This window comes from Caloenas nicobarica, chromosome 1 (assembly GCF_036013445.1).
Source record: "Caloenas nicobarica isolate bCalNic1 chromosome 1, bCalNic1.hap1, whole genome shotgun sequence".
NCBI lineage: Eukaryota > Metazoa > Chordata > Aves > Columbiformes > Columbidae > Caloenas > Caloenas nicobarica.
This window is the reverse complement of record NC_088245.1, coordinates 191,414,647-191,432,173: the sequence shown is the minus strand read 5'-3', so window position 1 is coordinate 191,432,173 and position 17,527 is coordinate 191,414,647. Positions and strand designations below refer to the sequence as shown.

The 17,527-nt window shown below is 39.8% G+C and overlaps 1 protein-coding gene across 1 annotated transcript in view; it reads right to left on the bottom strand.

The window, feature by feature from the left end:
- LOC135989664 (uncharacterized) overlaps positions 1 to 14,459 on the bottom strand; it is a 44,932-nt gene extending 30,473 nt beyond the window's left edge. The window contains exons 1-3 of the mRNA XM_065636664.1: positions 14,342 to 14,459; positions 10,318 to 11,759; positions 988 to 1,112 (exon numbers count right to left, since the gene is read on the bottom strand). Coding sequence (XP_065492736.1) covers positions 988 to 1,112; positions 10,318 to 11,759 — 1,567 coding nt within the window. The 5' untranslated portion in view covers positions 14,342 to 14,459. The remainder of the gene's footprint in view (positions 1 to 987; positions 1,113 to 10,317; positions 11,760 to 14,341) is intronic.
- Between the last annotated feature and the right edge of the window lie 3,068 nt (positions 14,460 to 17,527).

Below are 17,527 nucleotides of genomic sequence, written 5' to 3'. Positions count from 1 at the left end.
CTAAATAACTAAATTATCTATTGTTCTGATTATAAAAAACACTGTGTAACTAAGTGTTACAAAACTAGAGACATCTTAAGGTCTAGTCAGAAACAGCCAGAAGCAGTTATCAAGTGAGAATAGTTTGGTGGTCTTATAATTGTGAAGCGTTGAGCCCACTCATCCATAAACTACCCCGTTATCAACTTTTCTGTTTCTTAGGCTTCTACTGGGAACTCGATTGAAACTATTTATTTTTGCTGCACTCCAACCTCAAAAGTGCTCTTCTAATTGATATTCTAATGATTGCTCTAAAAAATTCCTTCACTGTTCATACAGAAACATTCCCCAATGGGGAGAATATATTTTTTTCCTTGGCCCTCTGTATCTTTTGATGCAAAGAAGTCCTCTAGACAGGAAGGAAGCTCCTTGGAGTTGACCAGACAGATCACAAGATTCTCAGAAAACTGCTACAGAAAAAGCAAGAAGCTGCCTGCTACACTTCTTACCCCAGGTATCTACTTCCTTACCAATTAAATCCAACCTTTGGACACTGTTAGGTATTAAGAAAGATGACTTATTAAAGCTGTTAATCTACACAAATTAACTAAAATCTTCCACCAAAAAACTCTTCCATAAATACTGGATGAATCTCAGATCAGGAAAGATAATGGAAAAAACAGGATACTCTGCTCCTGCCAGCATTACAAAGATTCAATTCTGCCATCAAGATACTAGTATCAAATACAACAAATCAGCAGGTCATAGCACAAAGAAGAAAGATTTTTCTCTTTTTAACTCTGAACCTTCTATAACTTCAAAATTTAATATATATACACACCTTAATTGAAATATAAAGAATATTTTGAATATCTACTTCTATATACCCTATACTAAAATATATATACTCCTTTTTATATAGACTATTAAAACACATCCACGTTATGCTATACTTCTATTTTCTAAATATAAACATAATTCAATAGGATTCTTCCTATGCCTTCAAACCTCTCTTCTGGTTCCACTCGTGGGCATCACCAAGCTGAGCAGCATCATACGTATATCCATCTTGTTGACGAAAATAATCATCAGTGCTGTATACAACGCCATCATGACTCTGACCAAGCAGAATACTGTTAAACAAAGGAAAATACACAAATATTTTAAATTCTATTTTTCAGATAGAAAAAAACGACATAGAAAAAACACCTAAAAAATTTAACTACGCCCTATTAAATTCCTTGCAAACTTCAAACAGGTTTACAAAAGTACACTCGTATATTACCAATAATTCTCATCCGAATTAAAGCAATATATTCCCCACTTTCTATTATTTCTGTATTTGTTGTTTCTTCCCCTTCATCCCCAAGAGATGTTTGTACCCATCTAAGTTATGGTTATATTGCAAAAAGTTTTAAGTATCTCATAGCAATTTAATGTATTTACTAACATTCTCCATATCAATTCTTATTTGGAATTATCTTTAGAAACCAATCTGATCCTGAAGAATCTGGATGCAGCTGAGAAATGAACTGGATGTTTAAATCATTTTTCAGCACTTTAAACTCTAAACATGCCCTCTTCTGACCTTTGCCCATGTTGCTTGTACATACAATGTGTGTCAAACGTGAACAGCAAAAGAAAACTATTGATGTTTACAGCAATTTCCCTATTTTCAGGAAAAAGTAAAAAGATCACAATAAACTTTCACGATTGTCCTGCTAATGGAAGTCAGGATTACAGAAGAGTGTCCATATTCCTTCAAGATCCTACACTTTTCTACTCCAGTTCTGTGTCTTCTCCCCCAGTCCTGGTGACATGCTCTAGTCCCTATTTTCTCATCAACTCTGGCACTCACTGGATCAGTAAGCTACTGGCATTCATACTCAAAAGAAAGCAATCCTTTTATCTTTTTTTTTTTCCTTTTCTTTTCTGGGTTACTTTTCTGAAGCTTTAGCAGTTGAGCCTATTTAAGAAAAGTCCCTAAAAGGTGATACACTAAAAGTGGCTTCCAATGGAGACCCGTCCCGGTTGAGCAGCAGTAAACTGCTACATGGGTTATCACGTCTTGTAGAACTGTAGTTTCAGTCTAATAGATGACAAGAAATTTAAGGCAGGATTTTTTCATATCTCAGTGTCTATCAGGGAATTATGTTGTTTTTACCTATCATTTACACTTTAGTGCTAACGGGATGACAGGAAAGCCATGTGTTTTACTATCCCTGCATGTATTACTTCAAATCAGGAGAAAAACAATCCCTTCTTGAATCACTTAACTGGTTTGATTAGAGTGTTTTAGCTTAGTTTCCTAAGGCAATGCCATTCTGTCATGACTTCTGGACATATAGACCAATTTCAACAAAAACTGACAGAACATTCTCTCAAATATACTATGAATTTTTATGGGGGGAAAACAAAGAGACAAACAAAAGCCAAACAAATTTCTAAACAAATGGATAAAATGCAGAGATTCAAATTAGATTCCAGAAAGATAAAAAAGATAAAAGACTGCAATGCAATTTTCACATTTACGCAGTCTTTTAGGCCTGCCATTTCCAAGCAACCTAAATACTCTGTTTCCCAAAAAATAAGCCCTAGCATGATTTTTCAGGATTTTTGAGGATGCTTGAAATATAAGCCCTAATCCAAAAATAAGCCCTAGTTACAGTTTGTAAAAATGTCAATTTAAATAGTGTTCAGGCAGCTATACATGTAAAAAAGTAAGCATCTTTTGGAGCAAAAGCTGTATAAGACCCTGTCTTATTTTCAGGGAAACAGGGTATTTTACAAATGAAGTAAAAGTCTAGCCAGTAAGTCAGAAAAAGTTACATTGCATTCTGCCTCTTGCACAGCTAACATTAAAGATTACCAGAATTTTAAGTATACTTTAGCAAAGAACATACTGTGGGGAAGGCAACAAGGGTAAAAACGGGAACTCAGAGGGACACAGTTGAAATGTTCTCTGTTAACATACTTATTTTTCACTCTGTGTTGTAACATTTTATATTACTGCTAATATGTTTATTAATTAACAAAGTTATTATAATGGGTGATATAGGAATACTACAAAAATCCATTAAGCTTTCCTAGAATTCTGTATTTGCGTTGTCATGAAATGCCACAGTCAAACCTTCTAGAAGCATCATAAAGCTGACTTTTGGATTCAGTTAAAATCCATCCTATGTATTGCCCAGGCATGCCAACAAATACCTGCGAGTCAGAGAAATGGATAATAGCAATATTACAGGGCATAATCAACTGCTGGTTGATCAGTAACATCAGAATCTATGTCAAATCAAATCCACAGTAATCTACCCAAACGAGCAACCCCCATTCTGCCAAACGTAAACTTTATTTTCAGAAAGTCCCTGGAAATGGGGATTTAAAGGAAAGTCTTGTAAAAACTGAGACAACAATACAATTCTGTTTAAAGTCTGATCTACAGAATAAGTGTGATTACAAAACCTCCTTGACCATTTTTGTTTCCTATAGTATATTCAAGTTTGAAAATAGAAAACAGCCAGTTATAGCCACAGAACATTTATAGCCCACTGCAACACTCAGATATCACTGTCCTGTGGAAATTTAGGCAACTATTCTGGCTCAGAAACAGGCAATGTACCCAAAGGCTACGAAACCCAACCTGCACTAGCAGTATGTGGGATGCACTACTGCTGAGGCAGCAGGACCAGAAAAGAACTGGCCAAATCCCAAATAAGGTAGGGGAACAAATGTGTGTTAGTTCTAAGTTACCAGTCTTTCCTATATACATATATATATCTGCAGGGAGAGCTACTTAATTCCTACACAAGGAATTTGCTACGTTTTGCTACACATCACGGAGAACAGACCCGTTACGGATCATAGTTTAAAGACTGGGACACTGTATTACATATTAGCTTATATTCCTACACATTTATTGCCCCACAAATATGTTATTGGTTATTTTTGCTTTTAAAATACAAAGATCTGTAACAACAAAATTCAGATTACTGAGGACCAGATGAAACTACTAATTATGCAACAGTCAAGTAACATGATCAAAACAGCATTCAGGCTGTTTTTTCCTTCTTGCTCTTTTCCCCTTTCCCAGAGTAATAAGGTTACCTCAGGATAAATAGTGACACTATATCAGAAAGCAGAGCATGATACAGCAAAATTACAGCCAATTTTATAGACATTGTTCAATAGTTATGTTTGTTAGAGCCTATGTCTTTTAATACAATGTGTATTACACTGGTTTAGGAGAGCATAGAAGGATTGAAAGCCTCTTTTTGTTCCACGTAGATAAATAGCACCGGTAAATCATACACAACAGCAGTTTTTTTAGTATCTACTCATAGAATCATTTCAGTTGGAAGAGACCCTCAGGATCATCAAGTCCAACCATAACCTAACTCTAGCTCTAAACCATGTCCCTAAGAACCTCGTCTAAACGTCTTTTAAACACCTCCAGGGATGGCGACTCCAACACTTCCCTGGGCAGCCTGTTCCAATGCCTGACAACCCTTTCCAGGAAGGATTTTTTCCTAATATCTAATCTAACCCTCCCCTGGCGCAACTTGAGGCCACTTCCTCTCATCCTATCACTTGCTACTTAGGAGAAGAGACCAACACCCTCAATGCTACACCCTCCTTTCAGGTAGTTGTAGACAGCAATAAGGTCTCCCCTCAGCCTCCTTTTCTCCAGGCTGAACAGCTCTGGTTCCCTCAGCTGCCCCTCACCAGCCTCGTGCTCCAGGCCCCTCACCAGCCTCGTTGCCTTTCTCTGCACTCTCTCCAGCACCTCAAAGAATAGTACCTCAAGAGAGTATTCCTCTCATCTAAAATATTTAACAGGAATTGATATTCATTAAGTCAGTTTGTCATTATTTCAAGATGGCCCAATTTTCTTATTTACAGTATGCCACATTTGCCAAGTGCTAGAAAAACTGGATCCATCTTCCACACTCACTTTTTGTGTGGTGAATGTATACATATATATTACAGTTAAGGACCATCTGCTTTAATAAAAGAGATAGTAAATAATAACTGGGATTCTTCTGCTAGCTGAGCAGACAGACACACCCCTACAGCTTCTAGGAGCCTGACCATCAGGTTTCTGTAGGAATATATATGAACTGATGAATCAACACTAATGGGATTTATGGGGCATCAATTTTTATTTCTAGGAACTGACTTAATTTCCTCAGTGTTCTGGAGAATAATTCACTTACTCAAATTCTTGCGTTGTATCTTTCAAACATCATTAGCTGTAGCAATAAAGAAACACAATGACAAGGGGTCGAGAATCTTGCAAACCCATCAACATTCTTGAAATATTTTATTGTTCCCTGAAGTTCAGAATACATCACAATTTATTTATGAACCCATATAACAGATATAACAGATTTAATAAAGTGAACTATGTTTGCAAGAATAATCCTAAAACTACAGAATTTGGGAAAGCAAAGTGACTACCGAAGAGCCCAGAGTAACAGTACTCTTACTCCATACACAACACAAAAGCTATCATAAAGTAATCAGTTTATGAGCTGAAGCTTAAATTACTATAGCAATGATCATAGCCTGTTTCTAAAATGTGAAATTAAATCATAAAACAATTTTTAAAAGCCTGACAATTAGCTCTTCCAGAATTCATAGTATTTGAACTTCAAAATTTGAAACACAAACATACTTGTTGACATTATGTGGAATAATTCACATATTTCTAACACATATTTGGAAATAAAATTTATCCCAGGCTCATGAACTAGGAAACAGAAACAACAGAAAGCACATTTAGGCAAAGAAAGCACACACAAACACACACACAAATCCTGCCTTAATTTTTCTTCGCAACTAAAATGGACCTCCAACCTGCATCCTGGTTAGCCTACTTTGAGAGATGAGTTTATAATAAAGATGATCTCTAAGAATCCAGTAATTCACCTATTTAAAATACCTAACATATCACAGATGAGGAAAAAATAGGTAAGTAAGTATAATTTTAAAATCTGTAGTATTACTAAGTTATGTAAATGCTACTTTAAAAGCATTACTTCTAACAATGTTTAAAGAAAAACGTAATAGAAACAACAGCACACAACTGTTCCTACATTCAGCTACAAATATGAACTCTTCCACTCAGAAGATGGCACTCTCAGGAAGAATGGCCCCAGATAAAGATGACTGTCTATATACTCCTGACAATGGATTTAATTCAAAATGTACTTCTTAAATGACACCAATATTTGTTCTTTCAATCTCATTAAGCTCCTTTTGATTCAAATTCATGTTCAGATATTTATGGAGGAATGGAAAATTGCAATTGCTGCCAAATTCTGTAGCAAAATACCCTAACAATCCAAGTCTGGTTTTTGTAACTTTTTCCACATTGTAAGATCACATTATCATCTACTTCTAATTGTAGCAGACTTTTGTTACTTCGGCTAAAGATATCATTCCTGGGTATCTGTCTGGCCAAATTGTTTTAGAAAATTTCTAACTAAATGGTCTCTCACTTCCAAAACCAAGGAAGAAACACAGCATTTTAATCATGTTTTATTGTTCCAGGCTTTCCTCTGAGAAGCTTTGGATCAAGGAATTGAAATCTAGCAAAGTACACGCATTTGTTTTTCCTGCAAAAAGTTTCTGTAGATCTGCCCAAGCTGTAGGACTTTAAAATGTCACGTGCACAAAGAACAGTGAAAAGTACTCCTTATTGTACAAAGTGGAGCAGAAAATGCAAATATTCTCACTGCAGTAAGCCGATTCCTGAACAAAGCATTCTTGCCGTAGCAAGAAACTGATTCAGTACCAATACTGCACTGTACGAACACATTTTTCCCAACGCAATCTTAAGAATGGCAAAAGAAGGAACAAAATTGGCCTAAAATAGGAAGGCCATGGGAAGCATAGTGGTACAAACACTGGAACAAGCAACTTGGTACTGTCAGCAGAGCTAGGAAACAGGGACATGGCAAAAAGCGAAGCGCAAGGAAGAAACCGGGACAATAAAGCTGGGAATGAGATAATGCCATCAGCTGAAACAGGGACCAGATGAACCTGAGAGGAAAGCTGCAGGAGAAGGAGGAACTGAGAAATCAGCTTAGAACTGAGGAGCAGATGTGGAGCAAGTAAGCACAGATCAAAAGCCACAGTTGAATAGGTATTGAAATATAAAACTGGAAATAGATGGGTAAAGAGATAGGAACTCCAATGAGCCTCAGGAGGCTGGGATTGTCTAGGTCAGGGGAACGCAGGAAACAAATTGAGGAGATGACGGGAGCTCCCCAACAACCAGGAAACCACTAATGTTATGCTCATATTTAAGGCAAGTAAAGACAAGGGCCCAAGAGCTAAAGGCTGCTCAACCTCTCCTGACCTCAGCTCCTGGAAAGACAATGAAGTGCATTTTGTTGGAATCTATTTCCAACCATGTGAAGGAAATTAAGATAATCAGGAAGAGTCAATGAGGGGTTTGCAACAGAGAAATAATTCTTTATTGACCAGAATGCATTCTCTGATATGCATGAGGACAGAGTAATGAAAGTAACATAATTTGAAATTTTCAAGGCTTCTGACATCATCTCACAGTCAGTAACAAGCAGAGTACAGCAAGGGATGACAGTGGGACCAATTTTGTTGGTATCTTCATCATTAATGCAGATGATTAGGCAGAGAACTTGCAGATGACATCAAATTAGTAGCAATGCCTGACATACTGAGCAGCAGGGCTTATCCATAAGGACACCAAGAAACTTGACCAGCGGGCTAAGCAAAACATCATGAAGCTCAACAAGGAAAAGAGCAAAGTTTTGTAACTGGTGAAAAAGAAACCTGAGCATTAGTACAGGATGGAAAGTGACTGGTTGAACAGCCCTGCTGAAAAGGATCTGAGGATTACAGTGAACATCAAGCTGGAGATGAGTGAATGGTGTGCTCTCATCAAAAGAAGAGCAAACTACATGTTGGGATTTATTAGAGAAAATGTGGCCAGCAGATCAATGAAAGGTATCATCCACGCTCTAGCTGGCTCTTGTACAGTCACTTCTGAAATACTGTGTCCAGTTTAGGGCCTCCCAGTCCAAAATACAGGCTGAAAACCATTAAAGGATTGAACAGATGGCTACCAGGATGGCTAAGGGCAAACGACCCAGAAAGAGAGGTTAATAACAGCTGGGCTTGTTTAGTCTGGCAATGAAGACAGTAAGATGTCATCTGATATCAGCCTTTGGGACAGATATGGGTCAAGACTGGGAGCAGGAAGAAAAGTGCCTGTACTTACAAACCCTTACTTTGCACAAAAAGTAGATATGAATTCAAGATTCCTGGGTCCCAGTACTGCTCTGCTGTCATTTCACGCTCAGAAAACCCACTTGCAAGATGCATTTCATTCCCTTCTAGTGCTGATCCATACAAATGGTGTCAATTTTCTACTTTTTCTACACAGTCGTTTTGCTAGCATGAGTGGTAGAGATTTGTCTGCTGGTGCTACAGACACCAAGCTTGCAAAGATACCTATGAGTACTAATACAATATCAGAAGACTCTTTTTGCTGTCCTAGTCCACACTGCAGAAGTCTATGAGGTTACACGCAGAAACAGTCAACTTTATTAAGACTTAGCTTTCCTAAAACTTATTCCTAAGACTTATTTTCTAAATAAGACATATATTTTCCTCATAGGCAGACATTTATTCTGGGTTCCCCCACCAACACCATAATCAGGTAGCTGAGACACAATTTTCTGGGAATTAACAATTGCAATCAAACTTTGAACATATGAAAGTGCATATAATTGAATATACTGAAAACCAAGTCCCATACGGTTCAAATTCTGCACCCAGATCTGTTGTTTCTTCTTGACCCTAATCTCACAGTGCCCACTTTCCGTATGTTAAATTAAATTAGTAATTGATCTCACTAGCAAGAAATGAAAAAAGAATAAGTGTTCATAAAATCCTGAAAATATTTAGAATCTCGGAGGAAGATTCAAAGACAATTCAGCACACAAAACATGGGAAACAAAATATTCTATTTTATTAGATACCTTCACATTAAGAATTATCTAATTCCTGCACTGAATGAGGCAGCATTTTTTCCACAGTGGCTTTTTTTTTTTAATTTCCCATGTTATATTTCCCATATTATAATAATACCCCCACAGGCTCAGGTAGCTCCGGAAATGCATGTTTGCAAAATGGAGCGCTCAGTAACTAGAAAATGTTATAGTTAAAATTATACAAATATGTAAGTTAGAAATTGCTAATAGGTATTCTTCTATGAGTTGGAGATCATGGTCTCCTAAATATCAGAGGAAAAAAAAACAACCAACCAACACCAAACCAAACCCAAACAGCAAGGTTACTCCTTGATACATAAAACAAGGAAGAACATGATTACTTTATCTACCGAATAGACTCTTAGCATACAACAGAAGATAACCACAGAAGTGATGCAGTTTCTGGATGAACCTCAATCAGTAAGCACTGATATAGTAACTTTTTTTTGTATGCAAGAGAAACCTATTTTCACTTAATACACAGTGTCTGTGCTCTATGTCATGTTACATACTTTTTAAACTAGGCAAAAAAAAAAAGTGCAAATCCAAGTTGGGGGTGGTACCTGTTTTAACTCTGCCAGACTCAAAACAATATATTTTTAGGGAAAATAATACTTTTCCTGTGTGTTGTTCAAAATTAAAGAGAGAAGTTGACAGATCATAGTGTGAAAAAAGGGAATGAGGTTATTATGCTCAGTTTAGTCAACACACTAAAAACCAAATTAAGTATTTTCAGAGTAGCAAAATCCTTCTAAAGGTCTGTGAAGATTTTTGCATGGGCATAAAAAAGTACTTCTGGTTCAATCAAATGAATGCTGTTAGATTTGATGGATGGGTTTTTTTAATTGAAGGAATTGAAGAATAAAAAAAAGAGGCAGACTATCACATACTAGCACACCTGAAAGTTTCAGAGTAAAAGATTATGCAATCTGATGGATACAGAACATTTAAAATTTAACACAAACCAGCTCCTGCCCATCAGCATTCTAAAGGAGACAAAAACCCCCAAATCAACAAACAAAACCACACACACACAAAAAATAAACAACCCCCTCCCCCCAACCAAACCAAACAAACAAAAAACCCACCAAAACACCACACACCACCAAAAAAAACCTCACAGGCAAATATTTTTAGTATTTACTGACATTTTTTTCCTCATTGAGTAAAAATTACAGCGTTCTAACAGCTTGATTTACCAATACCAAAGTTTGCCAAGGGCTTACAGATTTTTTTTTTTAAATTCTTAAAACTTTTTATTTGAATAAGCTTCTTAAGCTTTGTCTTTACTTACCGAGAAAGTGTTGATTTCCCTGAACCAGGTAGGCCTCTCAAGATCAGGAGCAATTTCTGTGAAAAACTGAATCTTTCATCAGGTAACTGCAAGGAAGAAAAGCTGTGCATTCCTTCTGTATTGTCAGCTTCTGGATCCTTCCAATGGTCTTCTCGGGTTTCACAGAAACCATTATTTTGGAGTCCATTCTGGTCATTATTTCCATGTCTGAAGACCTGAGTAGTGTGGATATCAATATGACCAGCATATTTGGTACTTTGAACAAGCAATGGACCATGACTGTTCATGTCAGTATTTCCATGGTAACCATGATAATTTTTGTAATAAAGTTCACCACTGTGAGAAGGGAGAGCATTTGTTTTCTGTGGTGGGGAATTAAGTATCTGAAAATGCGATTGATGGTTAAATCTAGGAGCAAGAGGTCCCTGAGGTACTATGAAAGACTCTGTTGACTGCCAAGCAGGTCTGAACTCAGGCACTGAGTAGTTCCAATATTTAGAATCTACCTGACCAGGAAAGGTATTTTCATTTTTCCAGCCACTTGTTTCCATGACAAACTGCTGCTCATTGCTTGCCTTCTCACTTTTCTGTTCCCCAGAGAAACATTGTTCATTCCCATAAAATGACTGGGGGCTGCCCAACAATATGCATTGATAATCCTCTTGTGAGGTTTGACTACAGTTATGTGGTGAATATTGTTCCTGAGAAGTTTCAGTTTCTTTTTCCTGAAAATTAGTATCTACATTTTCATTTTCCAGCTGGTGAATTTCTTTATAGAACTGGTCCAGTTCATCATCTATTTCTGGTACAGCAGAAGAAGCAGTTTGCACCTTCTTTGGATCCTTACTTTCAGTTCTGTTTTCATGCAATTCATTCTGATCTTCCCCACTGCTTCCACATTCAATGCAACTGCCAGATTTGTCTTGTTTGTTGCCTTCAGGAGGCTTATAAATCGGTCCAATAAATTCTTTGCTTGTAAAAAACTCTTCATCTGATCCATTTTTATTTACTAAAAATGATGCACTGCTATTTCTAGTGTTATCTTCATCAGCATTATTTGTAATAAGAGTGTCTTTCTTTTCTTCAACTTCAGTGTCATTTATTGATGCAAATGGAGGATTTACATTCTGCACAGTTTCTGAATCAACTGACTGACCAAGCACTCGATTATGTTCAGGAACCACTTCATTCAGTGTTCCCAAGATGCCACTAAGTATTTTCTCTTGCTTCTGCATTTCATGTTGCCCTTGCTTATCTGAGGCATATGCTGGTATCAAATCATTTGATGTTCTCTCAGCATCTACTTCCTCTTGAATATCCTGGTTATCATCAAAGAGTCTTTCGTAAGCCCCTTCTGTTGACTTCATTTTTTTAGAACATGGCTCAATTGTGATTTCATCCTGACACTCCAAGAGCCTTCCTTGACTTTCAGCATGAAGCATCTTAAAAAAAAATTAATACACTATCAGAATGCAAAATTTTAAAGTATAAAAAAGCAGGATTTATTCAGGCCTATAATATGCACCCTCAGACCTTCCACAGTCAGAAATAAAATGTAATCGACCAGAAGAAAAGCAAACATCACCTACGGGAAGCCTTGTTTAAATAAAACTGCCACATTATTGTGCACCTTCAAAGAAATACATTAGTGCTGTACCACTTTAGTGGTCACATTTTATGATACTTCTTCAAGAATTTTCAAATGACACTTTTAAAATGTGAATATTTGAAAAATTAATTACACCAACAACCTGTTTTCTCTATTGACCTATGTTAATCTCTCAAGTGTTATAAATCTCTTTTACAGCATAAATGTGCCAATTTCCCGTGCACAAAATGATGGCTTAACATCACTACTCATATGACCAACAAAAATACAAATACTTCAATCACAAGGATTATTTTCTGTGACATGAACTGAACTCACCTAATTCATTTAATGCTAAACAAACAGATACTGGATGGCATTTATAAGTTGGTACTAGTCAAATAAGACTTAAATCTGCAACTTGTTGTTATGTTTCTAGTTTTGGAACAACTAAAGACCTTTGTTAGGGACCAAGACCACTAATTTGCATGTTTTCTAAACACAAACACAAAAAAACAATCCGTGCCCCAAACAGATTGCAATCTGAGAACAAGCCAATAGATTCCGGAAAGATTCAGAGAGGGAAGAGCAATCAAAAAGCAAGATGGCACTGGCCACGATGACACAAGGTCATGCCATTATTCATCTCTTATTTAGAATTACTTGAATTTTCCTTTGTATTCCTGGAGTCTAGATTGAATGCAATAAAAAGCAACAGTCGTATTATTGTAAATCAGGTGCCCAATAGTTTATTTAGCAAATCCCCCCTCCCCCCAAAAAAACCAAATTCAGTACTAAACAAGAAGAAAGGTATTTTTCCTACTAGAGGGTTTATTCTACTGCTTTCTGTGAACATTTCAACTTTCTGGGGCTAAATATTAATAAAATGTCACATACTCTTCACTCTGGACATGAAGGCTTTTCCTTATCTCAAAAGGATCTCTAAGTAGTATTAAAGGAAGATTTGTAAGTAACATTTATCATCTCATGTTCACTAGCAAAACTGACAAGAAAAGGTGCTACTCTACGCATTTTCTCACCTCCTATCCAAAGGAAGACAATTCTGCTCTCCTGAGTCTCAAAATGTCTAAACTGAGATTTTCCTGTTTGCATTTGACTTTACTACTTGGAAGACAGCACTAATGTCAGCAGAGGGAGAAACATGGCCATACAACTATCCCTCTTGCTCAGAATTGGTAGAAAAACATTGTGAGTACTATGTTCTCTCCTCTCAAGAGATTTTTTTGCATACCTCCAGCTTCTCAGTTCCTCCTTTTTGTAAATTAGAAAGCAAGTATGACATTATATGAATTATGGACTCTACCCCACATCCACCCAAAAACGTTCCTCAACTCCACTCAAAAACAGGCTTGGGAAAGCAAGTTTCTTCATCAGCTTCTACGTCCCCAACTGTCTTCTGGGATGGTGCATAAGCAAAGCATATATTCTGATGTGGAATGAAAACAGAAAGCATGTGAACACTTGCTGCACAACTACCTCCCCAATGGTGGAAGATTCTGCTCTGACTGTCCCACACAGGAATATCCTTTCTTGCTAATCTTTAACAGACTTTCTCTGACTATCCTCTGGGACAGTGAAGCTGCATGCGAAAGCATCTCCACCTGCATTCTTGGGGAGGACAGAGCAAGTATGCGCTGAGAAGGTGCAATCTAAGTGACAGTCTTGTCTTTTGAACAGGATACGAATAGGTCTGTCGTATTTCTGTAAAGAATTGGTTGTAAGCATTGAACCTGAGTCATCATAGGTGACTCTCACTTGACTGAAACCACCAATACTAAATTACCACTTTAACTAACCTTCCAAACATCCAGAAACCTCAACCAAGTAACTCACGGCCTTAAGCTCCATATGTGCAACAAATTTCCAAATAGAAGAAGGTGGCATTTATGGCAGAACTTGAAGACGGGGGAAACTGCTTGGCTTTGCTTGCCTACTCTTTCAACGTAGGGAGGTGACCAAGCACGTAGGCCAGTGTCGCTGGCGCAGAGCCCGGGCACGCCTGAGGGCCGGGGGCAGCGGCTGCTCCCGCACCGGGCGGGCGGCGCTGGGGCCGCCGCTGGCAGCGGGTGCCCGAGGCGAGGGGGCGGCTGCCCGGAGCCGCCCGCCCCAGCTCTCGGTAGGTGTGCGGGCCTCTCCCCCGCTCCCCACCCCCAGGGCGAGGCCCCCCATCCCCGCCCCCGCACACCCCCGTCAGCGCGGCGCCCCGTCCCACAGCCCCAGCAGCCGGCGCCTGGGCGCCAGCACCGCCGCCCCCGCACTGTCCCCCTCCCCGCCCCGGCCGCGGCGACCCGAGCACTCGGCCGCGGTCCCTCTTTGCCACATGTCGGTGGCAGCGATGGTGGTGGCGGGGAGGAGAAGCGCCTTCCCAGCCCCGCTGAACAGAAGCCACAGCCACATGCGGGTGAACAGACCAACCTCAAGGCAGAGCCGCCCGTCCCTTCGGCGGCCTCGGCCAGCAGCGCACCCCCGGCGGGCGGGGGAGGGGAGCGCTGGCAACCGCTCGCTCTCAAAATGGCGCCGCCTCCCTCTGCCCCTTCACCCCCGCACCTCCCAGCGGTTATGGGGCTTGTAGTTCCCCTCGGCGGACTGCGACTCCCAGCGTCCCCTCCGCCGGGGGCGCGGCGGAGTTGTGACTGAGAGAGCGCGGGAAGGAGGCGCTGCGGACGCGCCGCGAGTGGGCGGCCGCAGGGCGGGCCGGGTTTACCCCAACACGACCTGTTCGGCTCCCCGTGGAGGAAAGTGACCTAAGCCATCACTGGGGAGCGGGTTTTAGGCCATTTTAGATTCTCTCGGGGGTTGGTCTCTCCACCTGTGGGGGGGCGTTGCGTTTGTGAGGGCAGCGGCCGCCGGTGTGGTTACTCAGCTGGTGGTTGTACTGCAGTGAAACCGGCAAGCGACTTCTCTAACTCAGCGTTAAAACATTTGGCGTTTTATTCTTGGTGGAAGAAAAAAAAAAAATCTCAGGTTAGTGGAAACAGAGCTCAGAAGCTCCAGCCAGCAGCCTTGTTTGTGTTCCACCTGTGTCACTGTTCCGCTGTCCTGCTCAGGCTCCCTGCTGTACCCACACCGTGGTTCGACTCTGGTTTCTGTGGGATGTCCTGCCTTCCTAAAACCGTCTGATGGTTGTTTTGTTTTAAATAACAAACTTAATAGGCATATTTTGCCCAGGCATTAGGCCTGTCCACATTAATTTGAATAAAGCATTAAATTTTTGTCTGTAACCCCAAGGGAAAACATTTATTATAATGGATTATGTATGTGCATGTAGCCCTTCCTTTTTCCACTGATGTAGTCACTCCACCGTAGAAGGCCACTGGGATGGTCAGGCAGGACTTGGCCTTGGTGAAGCCACACTGGCTGGCTCGAATCACCTCCCTGCCCTCCATGTGCCTCAGCATAGCTTCTGGGAGAATCTGTTCCATGATCTTCCCAGGCACAGCGGTGAGGCTGGCAGGTCAGTAGCTCCTGGGGTCCTCCTTTCTGCCCTTTTTAAAAATGGGTGCGCTGCTTTGCTTTTTCCAGTCACCAGGGGCTTCGCCTGACTGCCATGACTTCTCGAATACCATGGAGAGTGGCTTGGCAACTACGTTAGCCAGTTCCTTCAGGACTCTGGGATGCACCTCACCAGGTCCCATAAACTTATGTATGTTCAGGTTCCTTAAGTGGTCACGAACCTGATCTTCACTTACAGTGGGAGGTACTTTGCTGCCCCAGTCCCTGTCTTGCATTTCATCCACTTGAGAAGTGTGGGAAGAGAGATTGCTTGTGAAGACTGAGGCGAAGAAATTGTTGAGTACCTCAGCCTTCTCCTCATCTGTTGTTACCAGTTTGTCAGTCTTGCTCATCACAGGAGGAACGCTTTCTTTGACCTTCCTTTTCTGGTTGACATACCTGTAGAAGCTCTTCTTGTTATTCTTTGCCTCCCTTGCCAAGTTCATCTCCAGCCATGCCTTGGCCTTCCTGACCCCCTCTCTGCACAACCAGGCAGTGTCCCTCTACTTTTCCCAGGATACCTGTCCCTGCTGCCACCACCTGTGCATTTCCTTCTTGCCCTTTAGTTTGACCAGCAGGTCTTGACTCAGCCATGCCAGCCTCTTGCCCTCCTTACCCAATTTCTTACACCTGGGGATCACAATTTCTTGTGCTTAAAGACCTGCCAGCTCTGTTCTACTCCCTTGCCTCCCAGGGGGTCCTGTTAACTAACTCCTTGAAGAGCTGGAAGTTGGCTTTCCTAAAATTCAGGGTCCTGACTTGACTTTTTGCCTGATCCACATCCCTCAGGACTGTGTACTCCACAAGTGCATGATCACTGCAGCCCAGGCTGTCTCATATCTTGATGTCGCGTATTAGCTCACTTGCCTTGGTGATCATCAGGTCTAGTATCACATCCCCTCTGGTATAGTTGTCTATTACCTGGCTTAAGAAGTTATCCTCAGTGTAATCCAGGAGCCTTTTGGATTACTGACAGCTCACTGTGCAACTTTTCCAGCAGATGTTGGAGTGGTTGAAGTCCCCCAGCAGGATGAGAGCCTCCAAGTGTGATGCCTCCTATAGCTGGAGTAAGAAGGCTTCCTTAATTTTACTACTAAAAATACTTTGCAACCAAGATTCTTGACTTCTCAAGTAATTATTTTCTAATAGTAATACTATAGACTATTGAATCCTAAGGAAAAAAATATTTTCCATCTGAAATAATAATTATCAGCTTCCCTACACAAGCTAAATTGTAAAAAGCCCGAGTTAACCATTTAGAGAGAATAACAGTGTACTGCACATGGACCTTCTGAAGTAGTATCTGGAGATCAAAGCTCTCAAATGCTTCATGTTGTGTATCTAGTAATTGTCCCAGATGTATTTCATTTTGGGAATTCTCCCAGTACTTGTGTACCTAATTAAACAAGCCACATGTTACAACTGACAATACCCTAATGTCATTTTTTCAAACTAATTGAGGGTAATAAAGTATGCTTTCCCTGATGATACTACTACAGCTGCTACAGATCTCATATGGGAAGATGTTGTACTTATTGCAGACAACTACAAAATCAGGCTGCACTAGATAATAAAAGGAGAAGCTGATAGGGTAGGTAAAATAGTGTCCTAGGGGCTGAACACTCTAATGGTGAAAATATTTACAAAGAAGCATTAATAGATTGTGTTTTTTCTTTGTTTGCAGAGGAGTCTGAATTTTGTACCTTGATTTTTTTCATATGTTTATAAATTTGCTTAGAACTCTACCATGTCACCTAAAATATGCTTTCTGTACCATACAAAGCTCATCTATGATTTTGATGGAAACTACTGTTATTGCATAGTAAATGAATTATGAAAAATTATCTGTTCTTGTGTTCCTTGACATTTATGCCATCATCTTAGTATTAGTTGATGAAATGTTGGCTTTAACTGATCTAAGAGAAGATCCGTTTTCCAAGGGTCTTGTAAGTTTAAGTTGATTTGAACATTACAGATAGCATCACAATTTGTATGTGTAAGGGAAGTGAACGAAGTTCTGTGGAAAAAAAAAAAAGTTTTGACATGTAACTTAAATGTTTGAACTTGCAAATGGAGCATTTTCTCAGCATAGTTTTTGCATTTGATTTC